The 22,819-nt window shown below is 52.9% G+C and overlaps 1 protein-coding gene across 3 annotated transcripts in view; it reads left to right on the forward strand.

Moving 5' to 3' along the window:
* The window catches only part of LOC144947363 (sodium-coupled neutral amino acid transporter 3-like), a 135,617-nt gene that overhangs the window by 91,059 nt on the left and 21,739 nt on the right, over window positions 1-22,819 (forward strand). For all 3 annotated transcript variants that reach the window (XM_078876641.1, XM_078876640.1, XM_078876642.1), the window contains 4 exons: window positions 2,812-2,885; window positions 4,250-4,342; window positions 12,136-12,211; window positions 18,655-18,737. In XM_078876641.1, the coding sequence (XP_078732767.1) occupies window positions 2,812-2,885; window positions 4,250-4,342; window positions 12,136-12,211; window positions 18,655-18,737 (326 nt within the window). The remainder of the gene's footprint in view (window positions 1-2,811; window positions 2,886-4,249; window positions 4,343-12,135; window positions 12,212-18,654; window positions 18,738-22,819) is intronic.

Here is a 22,819-nt window from a genome sequence, read left to right on the forward strand (position 1 = left end):
TTCATTCAAAGGAGGGTGGAGCAGCCGCGCAGCGGTTCACGCACTGCGCTCTGCACCCGCCACGGCTAACGTCGGTAGTGAGTCATTTCTGGACTGATCCCGGGCACCTCCTATCACCAAACTCTCGCTGCCCAGCATGGTGAAAACAACAACAACAACAACCTCTTGTGACTGGCAGGGCATGCCCTTCATTGCAATAGGGGGGGGCTTCATCTTAGCAGTGGATTGTGAATTATGATTACTAATTATAATCCAAGGCAGCCCCTGCCCATTCCCATATTCCTCTTGCCACTGGTGATTTGCACGGCCAGGGATTGAACCCAGGTCGCCAGGACCATAGCAACAAGAGCAGCTGGCACGACCCACTGCGGTCGGCCTCGCCCTGTCGCTTCTCCCACCCTGGTCGTCATCAATGTCGACTCGGGGGTGCGAAAAGCAATCTCAGAGAATCGTTTTGGATGTGACATGACAAGTGGAGCCAGCAGCAGCAGACACTTCTCTGTAACCTTTCATGCAACGTTGGTTTTTGACCTCAATGTCTGCGACCCCGACCCCTGGCCCCCCTCCCCCCAGCCCCCATGCCTCACCCATCGAGAGCCAGTGCTTGATGCTAACCTGTAACTCTTTGACCTCCTTACGTAACTTGGGTGATATTCTCTTGAACCCACTCTACAAGGTCAAGGTGCAGCCCTAAAAGTGCTTGTTTCGCGCCACTGCTGGCATAAGGGCCTCTGCTAAGAGAGAATTCTAGAGGGTACTTGGCCTATTTTTCCACATTGGACAAATCTCTGGCTAGATGTCGACTAACTGTGGAAACACGTTATATTTATTTTTAAATAATGCACCCGTTCCGCACAAATAACAACCCGCCCAGCGGCTTAGCGGCGTGGTTGGCATTGCGCCTCGGTGCAAGGAATGAAATGGGGGCCCCTCTCCAATTCCTCCCCCTGCTCTCTGCCCCCCCCCCCCACTCCTGCCAGAGCCCAGCGCTTGGGCCCCCCCCCCTCCGCCTTTCGGGGGCCCGGTGCACCGCCTGCACACTCGGCAGCTCTGCCACTTAACTCGCCCACCTCGCCCTTTGTGAAACGGGGACCCACTTGGTCTTGAGCGGTGTGCCGCTTGCGGCGCGCTCAGTTCCAGTGTGTGCTGCTTGGCCACGAGCGGATTTCTGTGCTGGGCAAGGTTGATTACTTTTTATTAATTGATTTACTGAGCGATTAGATAGAGCGTAGCGGCGAAACGAATAGCGCCGCGCTGGAATAAACGGCCGTTTGTTCAGAAGGCTAAAAGCGAGGCGGAGAGGGAAAATTATTAATTTGCCGAGGGTTGATGCCTCACATGAGAGGTGATGAAGGAATTAGATGTTCATTAAAATAACTGCAACGCTAATTAATTATACATCCGCCCCGGACAGCCCTCACCGAGTCTCGATAACTCTTTTTTTCAAGAGGGCCCTGCGGTTGGGATGATTGGCTGGTTCTATTCGTCCGTTGTTTGACTTCATGTGGGAAGAAAACCCCAAGTGCCCAGAGAAGACCCAGCAAGCCTACAGGAGGAGGTTACACTGAACACTGCCGTGGCCTGGTTCCCTCGCAGGCCCTCGCCTACAATAGCTGGCAAGCTCTGCCTGGTCATCAATCCCAGTACTTGCCAGGTTCCTGGTCATCAATCCCAGTACTTGCCAGGCTCCTGCGCACTAGCTACTAACCAGGCTTCAGATTGATTGGGTAATGGGCAAATGTGTTATTATTACATAGAAATACAGTATAAATATTTGTGGCAGTATCCGAATAAGTAAAAGGTAAAGGTGCAGCCCTGCAGTTTTTCCGTTTGCGCCACTGCAAGCCGAAGAGCCTCCGCCAGAGGGGGCTCTAGAGGGCCCTTGTCGAGCGTACTTTTGGCCTGGTGGCCTACGCTGGCCCGACCTCATGGGAGAGGTGCGAGCGCCCACACTTTGGCCCACCCCGCATGACCTGCCAATGGATTGGCTATCTGAATAATTGAATGTTACTGTTGTTTGTCTGGTTCGTATATTTATTATTAATTTCAGGATCATCAATTCTGCCGGAAATCACTGCCCATGGTTTTTCAGTGTCACGCCCGCGTACTCCTGTTGGTCAGCATCCTGTGGTGGCTTTGTCCTCAGGCTGCCTGTGAGGTCGCGACGGGTGGCACATTTACATAGATCTGTTGATACGGACACCCATTGTCATTGGAAGTGACAAGTCCTGTGGATATTAAAAATAGCTCACCGTTTTACACTTAAGTGCATCACGGTAATACGAGTTTCTGAGGTGGAATGACCTTATATTCATGGGATAAAATATATATATACGTGAATTGTATCACGTTTGTGAGTCGTTTCTTCGGAGGTCTAAGCGCATAAACAGTCCAACGTCGCGTATCCGACTCACTGGGACACTGGGGTTATAGGCAGATTCGTGAAGAAGCCAAATACGTGAACATGTGTGAAAGGTGACAGCCGTGCCACGTGTATACGAGGCGAAAACAAAGCGCACGTTGCTTTGAATGTTGGGGACTTGCTTGACTGTGCGTCAGCGTCTGGCAAACCCACACCAGATTAAGAGCACATTACTGCCGTGTTGAAAAGCCGGATTTGTGAGCATCTACACACGTCGACACTTACACCGTTGCGCCAATTCTGCACAGGTTGTTGGCGGTTAATCGGTCAGGACGGGGATATGTGGCGGTCGTGTGTGCGACGTTGCACCGTATATGCTTGGTCGTCATAATAGTGGGGTCTTTTTTCGTTAAATGTTTTAAATGTTGTTTGCTTGTTTTTGTTCGCAGGCTGCTGCTCGTATCCGTTGCCCTGCTGTCTGTTTATTCCATCCACCTGCTTCTGAAAACAGCAGGAATTGTGGGTAAGTGTTGTCCCGGGGAATTGTGGGATTATCATAGGAAGGCTTTTACAACTGCAGTTTTGTGTAGTTGGCATGACAGAAATGAAAGAACATTACACTTCAGATATGCGACAATGCACTGTGTGTGTATGTGTGTGGGTTCAGCGACGTGTGTGAGTGCAAGAGATAGAATGATTGTTTTAGAGTGCGGAGTGGTGGTCTAGCGGTGAGCGCTCTGCGCTATGAACCCGGCGACCCGAGTTCAATTCCCGTCTCACGGCCAACACCAGTGACGATTGTCTGAACCGGTCCTGGGCCTCCTCTAGGTTGACTCGGCCTTAAACGAGAACCTGGTGCTGTGTGTAAATCATCAACACTGGGCAGACAAAGACGGCCGGGCGTGGTGCTGGCCACACACCGCCTCATCGTGCGTCTTTCCCACCTCCATAGGTGCTCTGCTCGCCAACAGCACTTGCCCAGAACAATTCTGTTACGGCTACACGGGAGGTCTTTGTGTTTTTTGGGATTGTACAGAACAGTGAGGCTTTCACAAGGCTGCTAATACGATTGCAATCGCTGTCACACACACACGCGCACACACTGCGTGTGTTTGACAAACGTGGGAACTGGGTGTTCGGCCGCCTGCGTTCATGGCGCACCTCCCTCTCTGTTGATTTTCGCTGCCATTGTTTTTCTGCCCCTTTTGTGTGAGCCGAACCGCAAATTGTCACAATATCAAAGCTATATTTATAAATACTTTTTGATATGCAAACAGATGCAATGGATGTTATCCTGCCAGCATTGTGATACCAATGGGAAATGCTGGTGAACTGCCCGGTTCTGCGCGGACCAGAGCTCACTTGAAGGGATCTCAGAGGTAGCTCTGTGAAGTCCACTTCAGCGATGTCCACTTCCCCTATCACGGGAGGTTGTGCGCCGCCTCTGCGAGACATCTGGAACGGCCGCTTGGTCTCGGCGGCACGCCCGCCGACAGCACCGTCTGGGTCAAACCGTGGACGAAGCACAAAACGTTCTCACGAAAATGGGCCGCAGTGGATCACGCTCACGCGCCCTCCCGCACAGGATTAGGACGGCTAAAGAAGAAGAAGAAGACGCTGAAACGCTGTGGATGTTTCCAGACGCGAGCTCTCCCCTATGTGCGGTCGATTCTGAGCGAGTGTCTAGGGGCCCAGCGCGTGGCGGTAGGAGGTGGGGGGAGGGTGGTGGTGGTGTGCTGGGTGGTGCGCTGAGTGGTGCGGTGGTGCAGTAATGGGTGGTGTGGTGAGGGTGGTGCGCTGTGTGGTGTGGGTGGTGCGCTGGGTGGTGTGGTGGGCAGAGAGATGGGAGAAGAAGAGAGCCCTGTCCCCTGTGCCGCTGGCGTGCAGGTATCCGTGCATACGAGCAGCTGGGATACGGGGCGTTTAAAACTCCAGGCAAAGTGGCTGCCGGGTGCGCGATCACCCTGCAGAATATCGGAGGTATGCGCCAACACAGACACGCACGCACATCTCTCTTGTCTCATTGCACAGAGCCCAGAGGAAAATGCATCGTGAGCTTTCCCTTGTACGTAGGCACACATCCGTGCACGTGCGTGTGTGTGTGTGTGCTTGCAAGCATGGATGAGTCTGTGTGTCTACATGTGAATCGACGGGTACTCTGCGTAAGTGTACTTGTCTCCGCACGAGTCTCTATATCCCCGTGTGAGTCTACGGGGGTCTACGTGGACTTACGGTTCTCCGTGTGAAGCTGTGCGCCTTTATGAGAGTCTCTGGGTCTTTCTGTGAGTCTATATATCCTCGAGGCGAATGTACGTTTCTCTATTTGAAGCTGTGGGTCTCTGTGCGAGTCCAGACTCACGAGGGTGCACGCGCACGCACTTCCACTCGTGCCACTTGCATTATTGCCCAGGTCTTCTCAGTGGGCTGCTCACTGCACCCGGTCGTAAAACAAAACCTTGCCCTTGGTGTATACACAATTTCAGCCGTTGCGATTGGTCGGCTGGACCCAGCTGAGCTTTCTCTCACTCGCCACCAACCCTCCCGGAAAGTCCGTCGTTAGTTAGTGACATCCTATCTTTAAAGTCCAGGTGTGTTTTTTTCCCCACGAGTTTAAAAAAAACCCGCTCTGGTACATTCACGGGGAAGGTCCTGGGGGGTGGGGGGGGGGGCGGGGGGGCGAGTCGATTGTCCCGCAACTCCTCAAAGATGCCCGCGGTGGCGCGTGGCAAACGTCGATAGGAGAAATGCTCGACGCCGCGGGCCACCCCGCAAGGCCGCGCGCTCGGGAGAACGAGCGGCCGAGAAACCCTACGCGATGGGGTCTACGTCAAGTTCGTTGAGAATCCATGGAGGTGGAACAGCGCCGCCCTTGTATGGGAGGTATGGGCAGTAAAGAGGTCAAAGGCGCAGCCCCGCAAGTGCTCGCACAACGCCACTGTTGACGGAAAGCCCTCCACTCGACGGTGCTCTAGAGAGCCCCTCTTAGGGTATTTGGCCTACTCTTCCAAGTAGGCTGGGCCAGACGTGACCTGCCAATCGACTTACTGTGGCACACCCAGTATACGGCTGGGTGGATAGAGAGGGGGGGGGTGAAGAATCTTGTCCCGTTGTTTCTACTGCGGTGCCAGGAGGTGGACTCGAACCGGCGACCTCTGGGTTGCCAAGCTCGGTGCGAGAACGTAAAAAAAAATCGAACAAAACAGAACGATGTTAATTTTCACGCTTACCGGTATAAAAATACCACTTGTAAATTGCATTCATGGCTATTTTGGTAGATTGGCACACGGATGCCTGGCTGCGCGGATTTCTTTTGCAATGAAGACGATAAAGAAAATGAGCACAAACAAGCACACGGACAAAGAATCCCCCTCAACAGACTAGAGGAGAAGGGCAGCGCCACGCCCGGCCGCCTTTGTCTCCCCACAGCGCTGATCTTTTTACACACACAGCATTAGGTTATTATTTGAGGCCGAGTCGACCTAGGGGGGGGAGGCCCTGGACCGGTTAAAATATTCGCCACTGTCACATTCACACACACAACCAACAAACACACACGCACGCACACACGTAAACACACGCACATACCCACGCGAGCACACACGTGCCCAAGCGTAGATAACAACGGAGAAACCTCGCACGCAAACAAGAGAAACAGAAACGAACAACAGGACGGACAAACCTCGCGGACGAGTGGGTAAACACGCGATCGCAAACACTGGGACCCGCCCCCGCAGGAGATCAGAGAAAGCTCCCCGCTTAACCTTGCAAACTGTGCCAGAACATTCCCCGAGTGACCACACATTCGCGCTGGCGCTGCAAGCGGACGCAGCACCGTGGTCCCGCCTCGGTTGATCGACCCTACTTGCTCTAGTTCACCCAGCCACACCGTCGACTGAGGGAAAGCCTAGGCTCAGCTTAACACACCACTTACCACTCACCACTCACCACGCACCACTTGTCACTGATGTGGATACCTTGCGTGCGGTTTTCCCCCCAACGTTATCGCCGATTGTGCCGTCGTCATCGCTTCATGAGGCAAAGCAACCTCCGGGATCTATCGCAGGGCAAGTGCAAGGCCTCCTCCGTGTTGGAGGCCTCCTCCGTGTTGGAGGCCTCCTCCGTGTTGGAGGCCTCCTCCGTGTTGGAGGCCTCCTCCGTGTTGGAGGACGGCCCACGGAAGCGGACACCGCGGAGCTACCTCTGAGATTCCCTTTCGAGTAACCTCTGGTCCACACACACACACAGTAAGAGGGCAGCACTCTCCCACGCGCTCTGCATATGAGAGTGAGGTTGTTCGCACGGCGGTCGAACTGATATTTTAATCCTCGCACCCGGATCGTTGCCTGATTACGTCGCCGAACCAACGCTGTTTTGCCACGATGGTTGTTTCGTGCGGTCGTCGGTGACCGGGACAAATCAACCCGCTACACTCGAGGGCCCCGTCCCATCACAGGCGGGGACCACCTGCAAGTAAAACCAGCAGCTGGACAGTGGTAGTTGGGCACCGTGACTTGAGGGCTTACCCCGGCTAGCCGCTGTTGCTGCGATGTGCGTGACTGAGAGACCCGCATCCGCTGAGACGACGGCACGCTTCAACGAATCGCCGTGCAACCGCTACCCTTTGCGCAACGACACCACCACCACCACCACAAAGTTCTATCTCGTATAAGCATACAGACCGTTGAGCCAAACGCTCGTGGCGAGCACCTATGAATACAAAGACAACAACAACAATGGCGATTCGCCACTAAGTGGCGGTGACGTCACCACCGCGCTTGTGCCAGGCTATGTGCACGTTGAGGCCACGTGAAGTGTCGAACGCCCGCTGGCAGGAGGTCACGGGGCAGACCCAGCAGGTGCCACGGGTCGACTGACTGAGATGACCGAGATGACTGGCTGATGCACCACCTGTGCCCCCTACTGTGCCAACTTGCTGTGTGTTATAGACACACACACACATGCGCACGCACACTTGTGGCGCCTTTAAAACCCACAAGTGAGGTGCGTCCTGTAAAAAAACCTTGATATCCCTCTTATATATTTAAAGGTAACGTATTTTACGCCACAAAATTCCCCTTAAACCATGGGCATTTTGTGGCTTACCAAGGTTTCACCGGCAAAGCTTATTTTCAGAAATGTCTCGGACGTTTCCCTTACATCTAACACACACGTACTCTCACGCGTGTGCGCAAACTCGCAAATGAACGTACGTACGCACGCCCACTTTTGTCGTCAGCCGTGATCTATCCACTGCTGGGTGAAGGCCTCCGCAAGTCGTCACCATCCCTCGTGGTCACCCGATGTACCAATTAATCCATCTCCTGCTCACGAGCTCATTCACACCATCTGCACTGGGCTTTGGCTTACAAAAGCTGACAAGATCTGGCACATTCCCGGTGTTGTAGGCCTGGCCGGCGAGATGGCCAGAACATCTCAGTAACGGCAGTGGAATCCATCTGTGTGTGCGGCGGTGGTGGTGGCTACGCACACCCGTAATCCTGCACTGTGGAGGCGAGGGTTGGTGGATCGCACGAACGTTGTGAAACCTTCCCGTGGACGTCAAGGTTTCATACTCTGGCTTGCCAGGAGAAGCCGTTACAACAAATCTTGACTTCACCAGTTCAATCCGTATACGGGATAGAGCGTTGCCCCCTTGCACTGTTGGATTTTCTCCGGGTGCTCTGGTTTCCTTGGCTTCCTCCCACATGTCAACACTCATGAGTTGGCCGATAGCACCCTTCATATATGGAGGACCGCAGAGCTTGGGGGGAGAATTTGGCGCCGGCTGCGTGCCTGGCTGCTGCCGCTGCTGCTGCCGCTGTCTTCCTACTCGACTGGGTCTCCTCCTCGCGTCTCCGCGTCGTTCTGTCACTCCGCAAGCGAGCAGACGCGGCGGCGGGGGCGATTGGTGCGTTACGAGTTGAAATGACCACGATTATAATATGATGATGATGATTATTACATGCGTGGGTTTCATCCGGGTACTCCAGTCTCCTTCCACGTGAAGCCATACAATTGGGCAATGGAGTTGGCCAGACATCCAAATCGTAGCAGGATCTCTCCTGAGAAGAGAGTCGTGAGACTCGGGGTGAGGATTTTCTGGAGAAAATGAATAACATTTGTATTAGTAATTACCAGAGTCCTACGCCACTGAATAGAATAGTGGATAATGCCAGAGGGGTTTAAAGTCTGTGTGGACAGTCAGAGATAATCGTTTACTTAGCAGAAGAAGAGCACTAAGCCGTACTTTATTTAGCTGGGGGGGAGCGGGGAGCTGGGGGGGGGGCGCCGAGTGTACAGCAATATCTCGCACTTTCATCTGGTTAGGGGCCTCTCCCGCTTTGGGAGGCCTCCCGCCCTTTGGGGGGCCTCCCGCGCTTTGGGGGGCCTCCCGCGCTTTGGGGGGCCCTGCGTTTCGATGTCACGCCGTCAGATGTTTAGTTTGAAGGGGTCGGGGGGGGGGGGCTCACACGGGGGGTTTGCCCCGGGCCCCGCACCCCCGCCCCATGGATGGCCCTCCCGCATCGTTAGGTCAGCGTTCATTCCCGTTGGAGGTCCTGGGCCAGTGGTGAAAGTTCCACCTTCCCATAGCAGGGCCAGGACAATCTACGGGGACGAATTGTGTCGCCCACATGGGAATCTAGTTTACTCACAGGCCGAGGAGTGGTAGAGATGTCTACTCACCACTGGACCGAACTCGGTGCCCTGACCACCGACCACTGCACTACCGCCCCCCTCTCCCCCCGCACAGTTGTGGTTATGCATCTGTGTGCGTCTCCGTGTGTCTGTGGTGTGCACCGTTAAGTTTGGTAGTGGTGGCGTGGTGGCTATCTCACCGCGCTGAAAAATCAGCGACCTGAGTTCGATTACCGGCTGTGGCTAACCACCAGTGGCGAGTATTCGAATCGGTTCTTGTGCCTCCCCTAGGTCAACTCAGCCTTAAATGACAACCTGCAAGCATCAGTACTGGGGAAACAAAGGCGGCCAAATGTGGTTCCGGCAAACCTGCGCCGTGCCAGCCTTAATAGGCCCTCGCTAACAGCACTTGCCCCAGAGGTCTGTCAATGGCTGTGTAGTGACATAAGAAGGGAGGGGCTGCTGGGGGCTCTGGGACCCTGGGCGGGCCAGGCGCTTGGGCCTCTTGGCGCCAGGCGCTGGGTTCCCAGACGGGTCAGACGCTTAAGCCTCTTGGCGCCACCAACGGGGGGGGGGGGGGGGCTGTGTGTGCTCTGTGGGATATCTGGGGGCGCACACGGCCCCACCCCTCGTTGGGGACTAGGCATAAAAGGGGAGCTCCCTGGACGATCAGGGCCAGTTGTAGCTCAATACCCAAGACCAGCCATCTCAGGACCCTGGGATGTTGTGAGAGCCAGTGGTGGGACTCTGGAACTCCCGACTCTACGACCTTGTGAGGGCGAGTTCCAGAGCATAGCCAGAGTAGAGTATCTAGGCTGTGTACCTAGGCTGTGTACCTAGGCGGTAACAGAGTATCAGGACTGTTGGAGAGTTGGACTGTTGGAGAGTTGGACTGTTGGAGAGTTGGACTGTTGGAGAGTTGGAGAGTTGGAGAGTTGGAGAGTTGGAGAGTTGGACTGTTGGAGAGTTGGAGAGTTGGATTGTAATAAAGAAGTTACCTCTACAAGTGTCTCCGGGACCCGTTACAGCTGCACAGGGTGAGGGCGGTGGGGGTGGGATCTTTGTCTTGGTGTTTAAGTTACAATTTGCAGTGGTGAATATGTTGGCACAAGTTCCTTTAGCACATAAATATAACATCCAAGTTTGTTTTATTATTAAAATCTACACGAAGCCAAAAAGTTTGAATCACAGGGAAAAACGCGCAAATAACGCTCCACCACCCCCTAACACCCGGAGGAAAAACAAAAGCATCAGATGTTTTAATAACAAATAATAAGCAGTTTCTTCGACGTGAGCAAAAGTGCAAGGACATCGCACTTTGAGCCCATGAGAGCCTCTCGTTCTCCAGCTGCCATCTGGACACTCGCTGCACCCCGGCACACCACGTCCAGTATGCCGCCTGCTACAGCCGTGGCCGCATGTCACGTATCCCTACTCCAGCCTACATTGGCCACCCTCTAACAGTATTTCTAGCCCCTGTACCCCACACGCTCACTCACCACATGCACCATACTCGTCGCGGCTCCTGCGAGTCACGTGCCACCAATTACAGTCCACGAAATCAACATTCCGTGAGAAAGTCAAGCCCTGGTCTGGAGCAAATAATGGTCACATCGCTCATCGCGCAGGGCAGGGATGCCGGCTTGAGTTCCGAAACTGGAGCTGGGTAACGGCTTCGACACCAGGACGACGATGGCCACCCCCGCTGCCGCCGAGACCGCCGATCGCGATGCCGAGCTGCCCGCCGGGGACTCCGTGTTCGGCCGATCCAGCGACGGCCGCTCGTGGAACTTGAGCTTTGTGTTTCCGGCTAAATAAATAACGGAACGCGTCGGGTGGCCCACGGCTGTGTGTACGGACGGGAGTTTTGCGGAACGGCTGTAGTGGTTGAAATGAACGGTGTAATGTTTTGGGCTTTGTTTAATACGGATTCGATTACGAAACTTTGGCTTCACAACAACATTCACTCTGCACGTTTCTTGAAATTCGCACTTGCCCCACTACTGGATGGGTGTTCTCCTGCACCGTACGGTTACATTGCGAGTTATTTGCCATACTTCTCCGCTCTGGGTGAGCGCACGCCTATAGAGGCGGGGGAACGTTGACTCTGGGAGCGTAGAAGTACAGCACGACAAATAGATTTTCTGCACTGCTTCATCGTAATTATTTCAAAAGATGCACACTTTGTTTGACGCCTAAGAACCTCCCACGGCTCAAACTGCTCTCACGGCTATAAATGAAGGTCAAGTGTGAGTGAGTGTGTGTGCGTGTGTGTGTGTGTGAGTGAGTGTGTGTGCGCGTGTGTGAGTGTGTGTGCGTGTGTGTGTGAGTGTGTGTGTGTGCGTGCGTGTGAGTGTGTGTGCTTGTGAGTGAGTGTGTGTGTGCGTGTGTGAGTGTGTGTGCGTGTCAGTGAGTGTGTGCGGTGAGTGAGTGTGTGTGCTTGTGTGTGAGCAGCACTTGCCCCTACAGTCTGTTAAGGCTATGCGGGGGATCTTTGTGGTGTGAGTGTGTGAGTGTGCGTGCGTGTGAGTGTGCGTGCGAGTGAGTGAGTGTGTGAGTGAGTGCGTGTGTGTGTGAGTGAGTGTGAGTGAGTGTGTGTGTGAGTGTGTGTGCGTGTGAGTGAGTGTGCGTGTGAGTGAGTGTGCGGTGGTGTAGCGGTTAGCGCTACGCTGCGTTATGAACCCGGCGAACCGGGTTCGATTCCCGCTCACGGCCAACACCCAGTGACGATTATCTGAACCGGTCCAGGGCCTCCCCTAGGTCGACTCAGCCTCAAATGAGTACCTGGTGCAGTGTGTGATCATTAGCACAGGTAAGACAAATGCGGCCGGGCGTGGTGCTGGCCACCCACCCCCTCGTGTACCGTTCCGGCCTTCATAGGTGCTCGCTAACAGCACTTGCCCCTACAGTCTGTTACGGTTATACGGGAGATCTTTGTCGTCTATGTTTGTGTTGGTGAGTGTTGTTTGCATGTGAGCGTTTGTGGCTGGGTGTGTGTGTGGTACTGGTGTCACTGTGTCGGGCCTCCGTAGGTGCTCGCTAACAGCCAACAGCACTTGCCCCAACAGTGTCTACGAGCTACACACGGGACCTTTGTCTTTGTCAGTGTAAATCACCGTCGTGTTTTCTTTCGACAGCGATGTCCAGCTACCTGTACATCGTGAAGACGGAGCTGCCCACTGTGATCCGCACGCTACTCGCCACCGATCAGAGGTACCCAGTCTGTGTGTGTGTGTCAGTGTCTGTGTGTGTGCATAGATGTGTGTGTTTGTGCACGGATATGTGTATATGTGGTGCATCGGCCAGTCATCAGTCGACCCATGGCACCTGGGTCTGTCCCGTGACCTCCTGCCAGCAGGCGTTCGACACTTCACGTAGCCTTAACGTGCAAATAGCCTGGCACAAGCGTCGGGGTGACGTCACCGCCACTTAGTGGTGAATGGCGGTTGTTTGCATAGTGGGGAGCGGTGGTATAGCGGTTAGCGCGCTGCGCTACAAACCTGGCAATCCGGGTTCGATTCCCGCTCATGACCAACGCCAGTGACGATTATCTGAACCGGTCCTGGACCTCTCCGAGGTCGACTCAGCCTCAAATGAGTACCCGGTGCGATGTGTAAACATCGCCACTGGGGAGACAAAGGCGGCCGGGCGTGGTGTTGGCCACGCACCCCCTCGTGTGCTGTGCCAGCCTTGATCGATGCTACTCGCTAACAGCACTTGCCCCAACAATCTGTAACAGGCTACACGGGGGATGTTTGTCTTTGAATATATATACATAATGTGCACATATACACATCAGTGGGAGGGCACGTGTGTGCACGCGATAGATCACCGTCGCGATTTAAAACTCGCACTCACATTTTCAGCCTCGCTCGATCTCAACATTCTTCTTCATCGGGGCAGTGCTGTCAACGTTGGAAAATTGTACACGAGGATCTGGGTCCGAGCTATTCCTAGCGCCGCCACCGCTGTAACCGCGCCGTCATCCGACCACCCCGTGGCCCCGCGGGGGACGGAACGTCTCGGTGACGTCCGTGCGATCCGCCAACCCTGGCAGCAGCCGGGACGGGGCCCCGCGTGGTCACGCGTTTCTACGCCCGGTGACCTCTCGCCCGCGTGGCCGCGTGTGGGCGTTGACCCCTTCGCCCCCCCCCCCCCGCACGTGACTGACGGACGCGTGATTGCGTCGTGACCCCCTTCTCCAGCCCGGTTGGGCGCGGCACAGTTCCGTGTAATCCATACGAAGCGTCTCCGCGTGACATCCCCCCCCCCTTCCCACCAACCAACCAATCAAGGCCTCGCTCGGCTGGCTGGGAATCTGGTACCGAACGAAAAGCAGACATGGATCCCCATTGTAGTGAGTAACGCGAGGCAGCGGAGAACGTGGGGGCGAGCACATCCTGTTCGTGTCCCCCGCCTGTTGTTCGAATGATCGTCGTGTGGCGGTGACTTGTGGGGGTCACAATGCTGACGTCCTGACCTAGATTCCAAGCAAAGCCAACTGGGGAGTTCGTGGTCTCAGCCTGGTTACCATTGCCAGCAAAGACTCCCACCCCCTCTGTATAGCCCAAACACACTCTGGGGGGCTGTGAGTGGGCAGCACTTGTGAATGCCAACACGGAACACGAGGGAGTGGGTGGCCAGCACCACGCCCGGCAGCATTTGTCTTCCCTGTGCTAATGATCACACCGCACCAGGTACTTGAGGCTGAGTCGACCTAGGAGAGAGACAGCTCCAGTTCAGATAATTGTCACCGGTGTTGGCCGTGAGTGGCAATCAAATTCGGGTGGCTGGGTTCATTAAGCACCGCGCCCACCGCTATGCAACCACCGTTGTCTGCACGCGCACGCACACAACGCATGCACAAAAAACACCCTCACATTAAATTTGGTTGTGCACTAAATTTGCCAAAAAGTCCATGTCTGAGAATGTTTTTATTTCATTGCCAAGTGACGAACATCACTCTCGCAGGACCCGCAGGAAAGTGCAGCGCCACAAAGTCGCAGCTTAAAGAGGCCATTTGCGGGGATCTCGGAAACGGTTCGGAGACATCCCATTCCACGGGGTGTTTTATCACGTGGCTTGATGGAGGGCGGTGCGCCCGTTCACTTCATCTCAGGGAACAAAACTCTAGAGTCCCCTGGCCCGTGGTGGAAAATCTGATTCATAATTTGTAAATTTGTAAATTGTTCAATGAGAGCGATGTGCCAAAAATGTAAATTGATTTTAGATGATTATTTATTTGAGCAGGAAGGGGCCCACTAATCCGCTAGTCTCTATTTCACGAGCATCCTTGCGACGGTGCAGATGTTACTGCTGCACGGTACGGATCTCGCTTACAATCACGGTCACGTAGCTCGCGATACAAACGGCGGGTGTCGGTGCGCTCTGTTACAGGAATGTGAAACCGGTCAAAAACGTGAAAAGACAAAAAACAATTCGTAAAAATGTTTTTGCGTACAAAAGTAAAGCAAGGAAACAATATGATCTTGATTTGAAGCTTTCGTGACTGCAGGAATCCATACTCTTTGGTTCTTTCGGTAAAGTCACGTAGGTGGGAAAGCCACTTGATGACGGATGCTTGTGTTGCGCCCGAAACGTCGTGATTTATTTTATTTTATACCTACGTGACTTTACCCAAAGAACCAAAGAGTATGAAACAATTTAATTTAACAAAGCAAACAAAATCAGTAACCAGGAGCTTTCATTAGGGTCCACACAGACTCGGGCTCACACTTCTCTGCCGATTATTATTTGAGGGCAGGGTGAAATGGGTGAGGACAAATGAAAGTTAGCCCAGGACATCTCCACTCAGAACATCTCCACTGAGGACGTCTCCACTCAGAGCATCTCCACTCAGAACATCTCCACCCAGAACATCTCCACCGAGAACATCTCCACCCAGAACATCTCCACCCAGAACATCTCCACCCAGAACATCTCCACCCAGAACATCTCCACCCAGAACATCTCCACTCAGAACATCTCCACCCAGAACATCTCCACTCAGAACATCTCCACCCAGAACATCTCCACCCAGAACATCTCCACCGAGAATATATCTCCACTCAGAACATCTCCACCCAGAACATCTCCACCCAGAACATCTCCACCCAGAACATCTCCACCCAGAACATCTCCACTCAGAACATCTCCACTCAGAACATCTCCACTCAGAACATCTCCACCCAGAACATCTCCACTCAGAACATCTCCACCCAGAACATCTCCACCCAGAACATCTCCACCGAGAACATCTCCACTCAGAACATCTCCACCCAGAACATCTCCACTCAGAACATCTCCACTCGGAACATCTCCACCCAGAACATCTCCACCCAGAACATCTCACTCAGAACATCTCCACTCAGAACATCTCCACCCAGAACATCTCCACCCAGAACATCTCCACTTAGAACATCTCCACCCAGAACATCTCCACCCAGAACATCTCCACCCAGAACATCTCCACTCAGAACATCTCCACCCAGAACATCTCCACCCAGAACATCTCACTCAGAACATCTCCACTCAGAACATCTCCACCCAGAACATCTCCACCCAGAACATCTCCACCCAGAACATCTCCACCCAGAACATCTCCACCCAGAACATCTCCACCCAGAACATCTCCACTCAGAACAACTCCACCCAGAACATCTCCACCCAGAACATCTCCACCGAGAACATCTCCACTCAGAACATCTCCACCCAGAACATCTCCACTCAGAACATCTCCACTCAGAACATCTCCACCCAGAACATCTCCACCCAGAACATCTCACTCAGAACATCTCCACCCAGAACATCTCCACCCAGAACATCTCCACTTAGAACATCTCCACCCAGAACATCTCCACCCAGAACATCTCCACCCAGAACATCTCCACTCAGAACATCTCCACCCAGAACATCTCCGCCCAGAACATCTCCACTCAGAACATCTCCACCCAGAACATCTCCACCCAGAACATCTCCACCCAGAACATCTCCACCCAGAACATCTCCACTCAGAACATCTCCACTGAGAACAATAAGTCACTTTAGACAAGTTAGATTTTGGCAGAGGCAGATTTATACTTGTCTCGGTGGCTTTTCATTGACTTATTATTTCGGCAGCAATTAAAACGTTGACTAATTGGGGCAGTGTTTTGTTATTAACTTGCACGCTATTACTCGCGTTAACATTACGCACTCGGGAAGAAGTCCTTCGCCACAACGCGAGTGGGGCAAAGCTGCTCGTGATCCCAGCGCCAGGGAGGTTAACGCGCCCGCCTCGCGTCGTCGTCGTGGTTACATTTGCGTCGTTTCTCGCGTGGATCCATCATCATCGTTATTATTATTGTGATATGTAAAAAAAAACATTCCCATTCACCGATCGCGCGTGCCCCAAAGCTCGCAGCTGCGAAACCAATCGAGCGCTGCTAACGACTCGCCCCCAAAAAAAAACCGAGCAGCGACGGAACAACAACAAAAAAACTGTTTGCAAAAGTCGCACACTCGACGACGCTCTTTCTCAGCGGGCTCTTGCCAATGGGGGGCGATGAATGCTGGCCTGGGATCTAGTTTTTGATGGCCCGGCGGGTGGGGTTCGGGAGGAGAGAGGCCGATGCACAAGGCCGTGTGATCTGGGCACAAACTAAACTCTCAAACAATCGGAGGGCTGGACGAGAGCCCAGCACAGATCTAAGCCACAACAGCGAGAGCCTTCGCTCAAAGTGTGACGCACATTCGCAAGGCATAATGACTTAGCGAGCACTTCCCAAGCGTCTTCTGCGAGTTTGTGCGTGCGTGCGTGTTCGAGCGAGCGAGGCGCGGGAGGTTGGGGAGGGCTGTGTGGGTCGCCCGTTGGGAGACAAAGAGCCACTCTGTTACGCTGCTGCGAGCCGAGTGCGTGTGTTCGTGCGTGTGTGTGTGTAAGTACGTACCTGCGTGCTTTATTTCCACGTCGTATGTTGTTTTTTGCATCCGGCCCTCTCTGGGTAAGTACATCAATAAATAAGTTGTTTCCTCGTGGAAACTTGTTGTCGCGATGATCAGGGCCGTACAGCGCCGCGAATGAAATGCGGAGTTCTAGTTTCCGAGATGAACTCGTCCTGAACTTGATGAAGGCGGGCAGTGAGTGTGTACTACCTGCAATTAACGCAAGGTTTCAGAAACACGGTCGTGAAGACTTTATTTGTTTAAGCTGCACAGTCCGCAAATAAGCACGGAGAAATGCTCGCTTGCCCATGGGAGACGAAAGGAGGAGCCGGGTGGATTAGAGAGCGTGCACAGGGGTAGTGACGATTACAGGTGTGGGGGAAACGTGAGCGGGCTCAAGGCAGTACCCCTGACGACGAGAGGGGGCAATGGCCGGCAGTCAAGACCGGTGATGGAGTTGGGGGTTCGGAGCGGAGCACACCCGGGGGGGGGGGGGGGGGGCGTTGGCTCAGGGAGATGGAGCGATGAAACCGGCTCGTATGCGCCGGTGGACGGCTGCATCACAGGGCCACGGGGGATGGAGGCGGCCTGGGGGAGGCCTTCATGCGGCGGTTAATTGACGCCGCAGATGAACTTGTTGACGAGGTGATGACAGAGCACGTTGAATTGAACGGTGAGGGAACAGCAAAGGAAATCTCGGCACGGCGACGGCACGCGCTCCTGCGGCGGTTGACATTTGACACGCCGAGCCGGTCCTCTGACGGCCAGAGTGTAACGTTTGCGAGTTTACCGACTTGCACCACAGTTGGCATTGCGTGTGCAATCCTCCGCACGTGGGTTGAATCAGTGGCTTTTCACCCCCACGGTGCCACGTGGGCAGTTTGGTGATCTCGGACGCACGTTTCGCACGCTCCGTAATAACCATCTGTAGTTGAATCATGCGGCAACGTTCGTACTTGGGCCGAGTACATCGACCAATTGGAGCTGTACGTATGTTGAACTTCTTTCACACCGTACTTAGCCAAACGTGCTCATCGCTCATGAAATACCACGCACGGTGTTGGACGTGCTCAGACGGACTGTCCGTCATCCACGCAGCGATGGTGGCAATGGATGGTGTGTTAAGTTTTATGTGTGTGTCAAACTATTCCTGAGCCACATTTTCTAAACCTATAGATAATTACCTTCACGTATCGGGAATATTTTTTAAAATGTTGGTGGTGAGCTTTGCCTAATTTGTGCAAACCGCCCACGTTTGGGTATTTTTTTTAATTTTCCATTCTTTTTGCCCACCAGAGCCGCATTGAATCTCTTCCTTCTCAGGAGGGTCCTGCATTTGGACGCTGAGCACAATTTATTTATATTTGTATTGCATCGTGTGGGATGGCACCAGAGAACCCCGACACACACACACACAGGGTTGTCACCACTAGCTGCGTGTGGGCGCGCTACAAACCCGGCGACATGAGTTCGATTCCTGCTCACAACCAGCACCAGTGACGATTGTCTGAATATATCCTGGGCCTCCCCTAGGTCCACTCCACCTCAAATGAGTACCTGGTGTGGTGTGTAAACATCGTCACTAGGGAAACAAATGCGGCCAGGCGTGGTGCTGGCCACCCACCCCCCTCGTGTGCCGTGCCGTGCCGGCCATCATAGGTGCTCACTAACAGCACTTGCTCCAACAGTCGGTTAAGGCTCTGCGTGGGATATTTTTGTCTTTATTTCCGCAGTGCGTGGTACCTGAACGGCGACTACCTGGTCGTCATTGTGACGATAGCAGTCATTCTGCCGCTGGCTCTCATGAAGAATATCGGTGAGTGATCCACCCCTCCCTCTGGCTGTCTGTAGGCGTGTGGAAAACGGTTAAAGCCTTCAGATTCGTGGGGGATACCTTCCTGGAGAATATTAAATCAGCAAATATTAATGCTTAAAGTTTGAGGAAAATAGGTTTAGGGGGCATAAACATGAATTAAAACTAAAACGTATAAACTGTATGTACCCAGCGGGAAGGTGCCCAGGCGGTGAGCCGGCGCCAACAATTTCCCAAGCTCTGCAGTCCTCTATATATGAAGGTGTTTATTGTCTATATATCAACGTGTGGGAGGAAACCGTAGCACCCGCAGAAAACCCAACCGTGCGAGGGAGCGACGATCGATAATCTACAGCGACCGCCTGATCCAGGTCAACCAATCGTACACAATCAACACGAATCGATTAATCATCATTTCCCAGGGTACTCCTTGTAGAGTGAGACATCGGAAGGGGAAGTGCCTGCCCGGGTACAGACGTCGCCGCGTTACATCAGCGCTGGTGATGGAACGCGGGAGGCTGGCGATGGTGAATCGTAGCACGGCGCAGCGTGCGGGCCAGTGTGCCATCATCGCTGCCCCCATAACACGACGCACAAACACAACGCGCGCCACGCACACACAAATTACACCGAACGCGCTCGAATTTCTGGTTGCAACACAACAGTTTATTGTCAATAAGGACACACGTGGTTTAACCTTCCCCCGCGGGTGCGGTTTCACCGGAACGGGCTGGCGTTGTCCGGCGCCCGCTGGTTTTGCCGTCGTTGGGCTCTGCGTCGTCCAGCTCGTCAATGAGCCCCTCCCGAGCTCGTCGCGTCTCCGCCGGTGGAGACGTAGAACAACAATTCCTTACCGCTAGCGGTGTTTACGTGTCAGCTTATGGGCTTACGATTTGATTCTTTTTGTTGTTCTCGATGTATCTTGTCTGTTCAGTCGAGACCGACTGGCTCGTTTTTCCAGACAGTGATAGACTGACACACCCAGTATCTGACCGGGCCCTCAGATAATAATCCGATAACGACGGATTGACTGAATCATCTCTGATTAGGTTGTTTGAAATGATAGATCGCTCGTTGGCGGGATCTGAAAACAATATTAGACTAACTCCACTCAACTCCTCAGCAACATGTGCCCCCCCCCCTCACTGTTAACAAACCCCACAATGCAGTGGGGTAAACAATAATAATAATAACACAACCACTAATTTACACGTAATATGAATACTAATGATACAGGTTTTTTTGGGTTAGATCGCGTAAATATATAAACGCGCCGTTAAACCTGCCACCACCCGACACAGCCAACTAGTAAGGGGTTTGTCACGTAAAACAAAACGTGGTCAGTTTGTTACTAGTACAGCACCCACCGGTGTGTTGGAGAGCAAAGCCACAACATTTTGCGGGGTTACCGACATATTTACGCGATCTAACCCAAAAAAATATTGTGTTATGGATGATATTGGTTGCGAAAGCCGACGTGTTAAACTGAATACAAATAAGGCAACGCCAGATCACCCCAAGTATGCAGCCAAGATCGAGGCTCGCGTAGAAGGGCACCATTGGCAGGTCTGAAGAGCGTGCAGGGGGCATGGATTAAATTAAAATAGACAGAGTAGCCAGGCCTGAGCACAGAGCCCAGAGCACACGGTTCCACAGTGCACACGGTACCATGGTACCATGGTACGCACGATACGCACGGTATGCACGGTATGCACGGTACCACGGTACGCACGGTGCACAATCACGTGCCGTGACACGCGCTGCATTCGACATGCGGGTCGTGCGGATGTCAGAAACACCGCCGCGGAGAGAAAAAGAAAGGTGCCGTTTATATTTGTTTTGTTGGTTTGGTCAAAGTGCACGCGAGGGTTGGCCAAAACCAACATTAGCGGCCACATGGGGGATGAGGAGGCGGTGGTGGCGCTTGCCCCGCAGTGCCCACGCTGGGCCGAAAGATGCTCGCTTGTGGGACACCAAACAGCTGACTCCGTCCTGAAATGTTGTTATTTACAAAATCGCTGGCCACTTTATTTGTTTGGCTTTCATGGTTTTTTTTGTTACATTTTTTACACTTCTCTGTAACGACTGATGATAGATGTGCATTCAAATCACGCGATGTTTCCTCATCGTCCCTCGCCCGGTATTTGTAGGTCTGGTTTTATTCCGGTCAGAATGAGCCCTTTGCTCAACTGAAAAACAACGTTTATGAAAATGTCGTTTGCGTGAGCACGTGGATTTAATTATACGCATTACAACATCCGTTTGTCTTCGTATTTGTTTATGGGGCATATTTGGCATTAGTCCTTTTTTTGCTCTGTTTTGGATCTTCCAAGTTTTGGGAAACCCTGCGATCAATTTGCACAATTAACGATGAACTCGGCACACTCGCCAACAAGGCTGTGGCCTTAAACTAAACTGAACGAGTATATAGTCAGCGACGTTTTGAGCAATATACCATGAAGAAGGGCCCAATGTCTGAAATGTCGGCGATTATATTTCATAGGCCACAGTGATGTTGACGAGTGTGTTGAGTTCATGCGATCAGTTTGACCGGCTTTCAATAGTTAGGGTGAGTTCTGGATGCCAACGGAACTTTATCCTACAGATTGCTGTCACATCGAATTGTCGTCACTCGGGTTACGGTGCCGCCCCTCCTCAACTCCCCTCGTTACAAACGGACACAGACGGAGCCGATGCTTAAGCAGTTGCCATCCTCGGTTTTCAACCTCTGTTTGCAAAGTGTTTACAAAGATCACCATCGTTATCATCATCATCATCGTCGTAGTGAATACCAGCGGCGTACCGTCCTTCAGTGCACTGGATTTCACAAATTGAATTTGTAACGAATTAAAAGGAGATTAGTAAAGGCTTGAAATCGGGATCGTTTTAAGGAGCGCTACAGTAGCCTCCTCCAGAAACAACAAAAAGCCACTTCGGATGGTCACGTGGAATGTTGGAACGCTCACGGCGGAGGAGAGGCTGCCACTCCTCTGTCGGGAGCTGGACCGGCTGTGGTATTCAGGAGATCCGGTGGACCGACTCTGCCACCATGAGGGGTGGACAGTCCTCTACTCGGGGCAGGAGACTGCCAAAAAACAGGAAGTGGCTCTTCTTCTGAACAAAAGAATGAAGGGGGCGTGGGAGCATGGCGGTGAGGTGTGGAAAGCGGTAAGTCCCAGACCCTATTGGGCTCGCCAATGAATCAGATGGCTTATATGACCTCCTGTCACAGGTGCTAGCTAAAGTGGCCCCTCGGGATAGAGTCATCCTGTTGGACGACTTCAATGCCCGAGTTGGTCATGATGCTGGCACCTGGTCTGGAGTGATTGGAAGGCATGGGCCAGATCAGCTCAATAACAACGGTAGGAGGCTGGAAAGATGTGATTAACCATGCAAAAAAGATTTAACTACACTTATTTGGCCAATCTTATTTGACAGACAACTATTACAGGTTTACCATGTTTAGTTGTTTTCTCCTTGTCACAGGTTGAGTCACAAACCGTACCTCTCCATAACAAAGGCTCACCCTCTTAAGCCTCACCTTACCATATGAATAAAAAGTGTGCTGTACTTGGCCCTTCCCCTCCCCCCCTCTCCAACCATTATATAAACGGAGTGGTAGCTCCTGCAATCTCTCATTTACTTGATACAGCTGTCGTGGCTGTGACGGTTCCACCTGAAGACGGAAGCTTGTGTTGCCTCCGAAACGTCGTGATTTTTATTTTATTTTACTTTTATTAATTTTTATGTTTTACCTACGTGACTTTACCGAAAAAACCTAAGAATATGAATCCTTGCAGTCACGAAAGCTTCATATCTAGAAGGTAGGAGGCTGCTATGGGCTTGTAATTACCAACACACTGTTCCGGCATCGGCACATCCACACAACATCATGGATGCATGTCGGGTCCAAGCAAGAACATCTGCTGGACAACGTAGTGATGGAACAGCGGATGCGGGCCCATGTCCTTTGACACCAGGACCTATCGTGGAGCTAATCTGCCCACTGACCATCGACTTGTCATCTGTAAGATGCGCCTGCCATTCTTCCATTCTGTTGGTGGGTGTACACCCAGGACCCCATT

Source organism: Lampetra fluviatilis, chromosome 44 (assembly GCF_964198595.1).
Source record: "Lampetra fluviatilis chromosome 44, kcLamFluv1.1, whole genome shotgun sequence".
NCBI lineage: Eukaryota > Metazoa > Chordata > Hyperoartia > Petromyzontiformes > Petromyzontidae > Lampetra > Lampetra fluviatilis.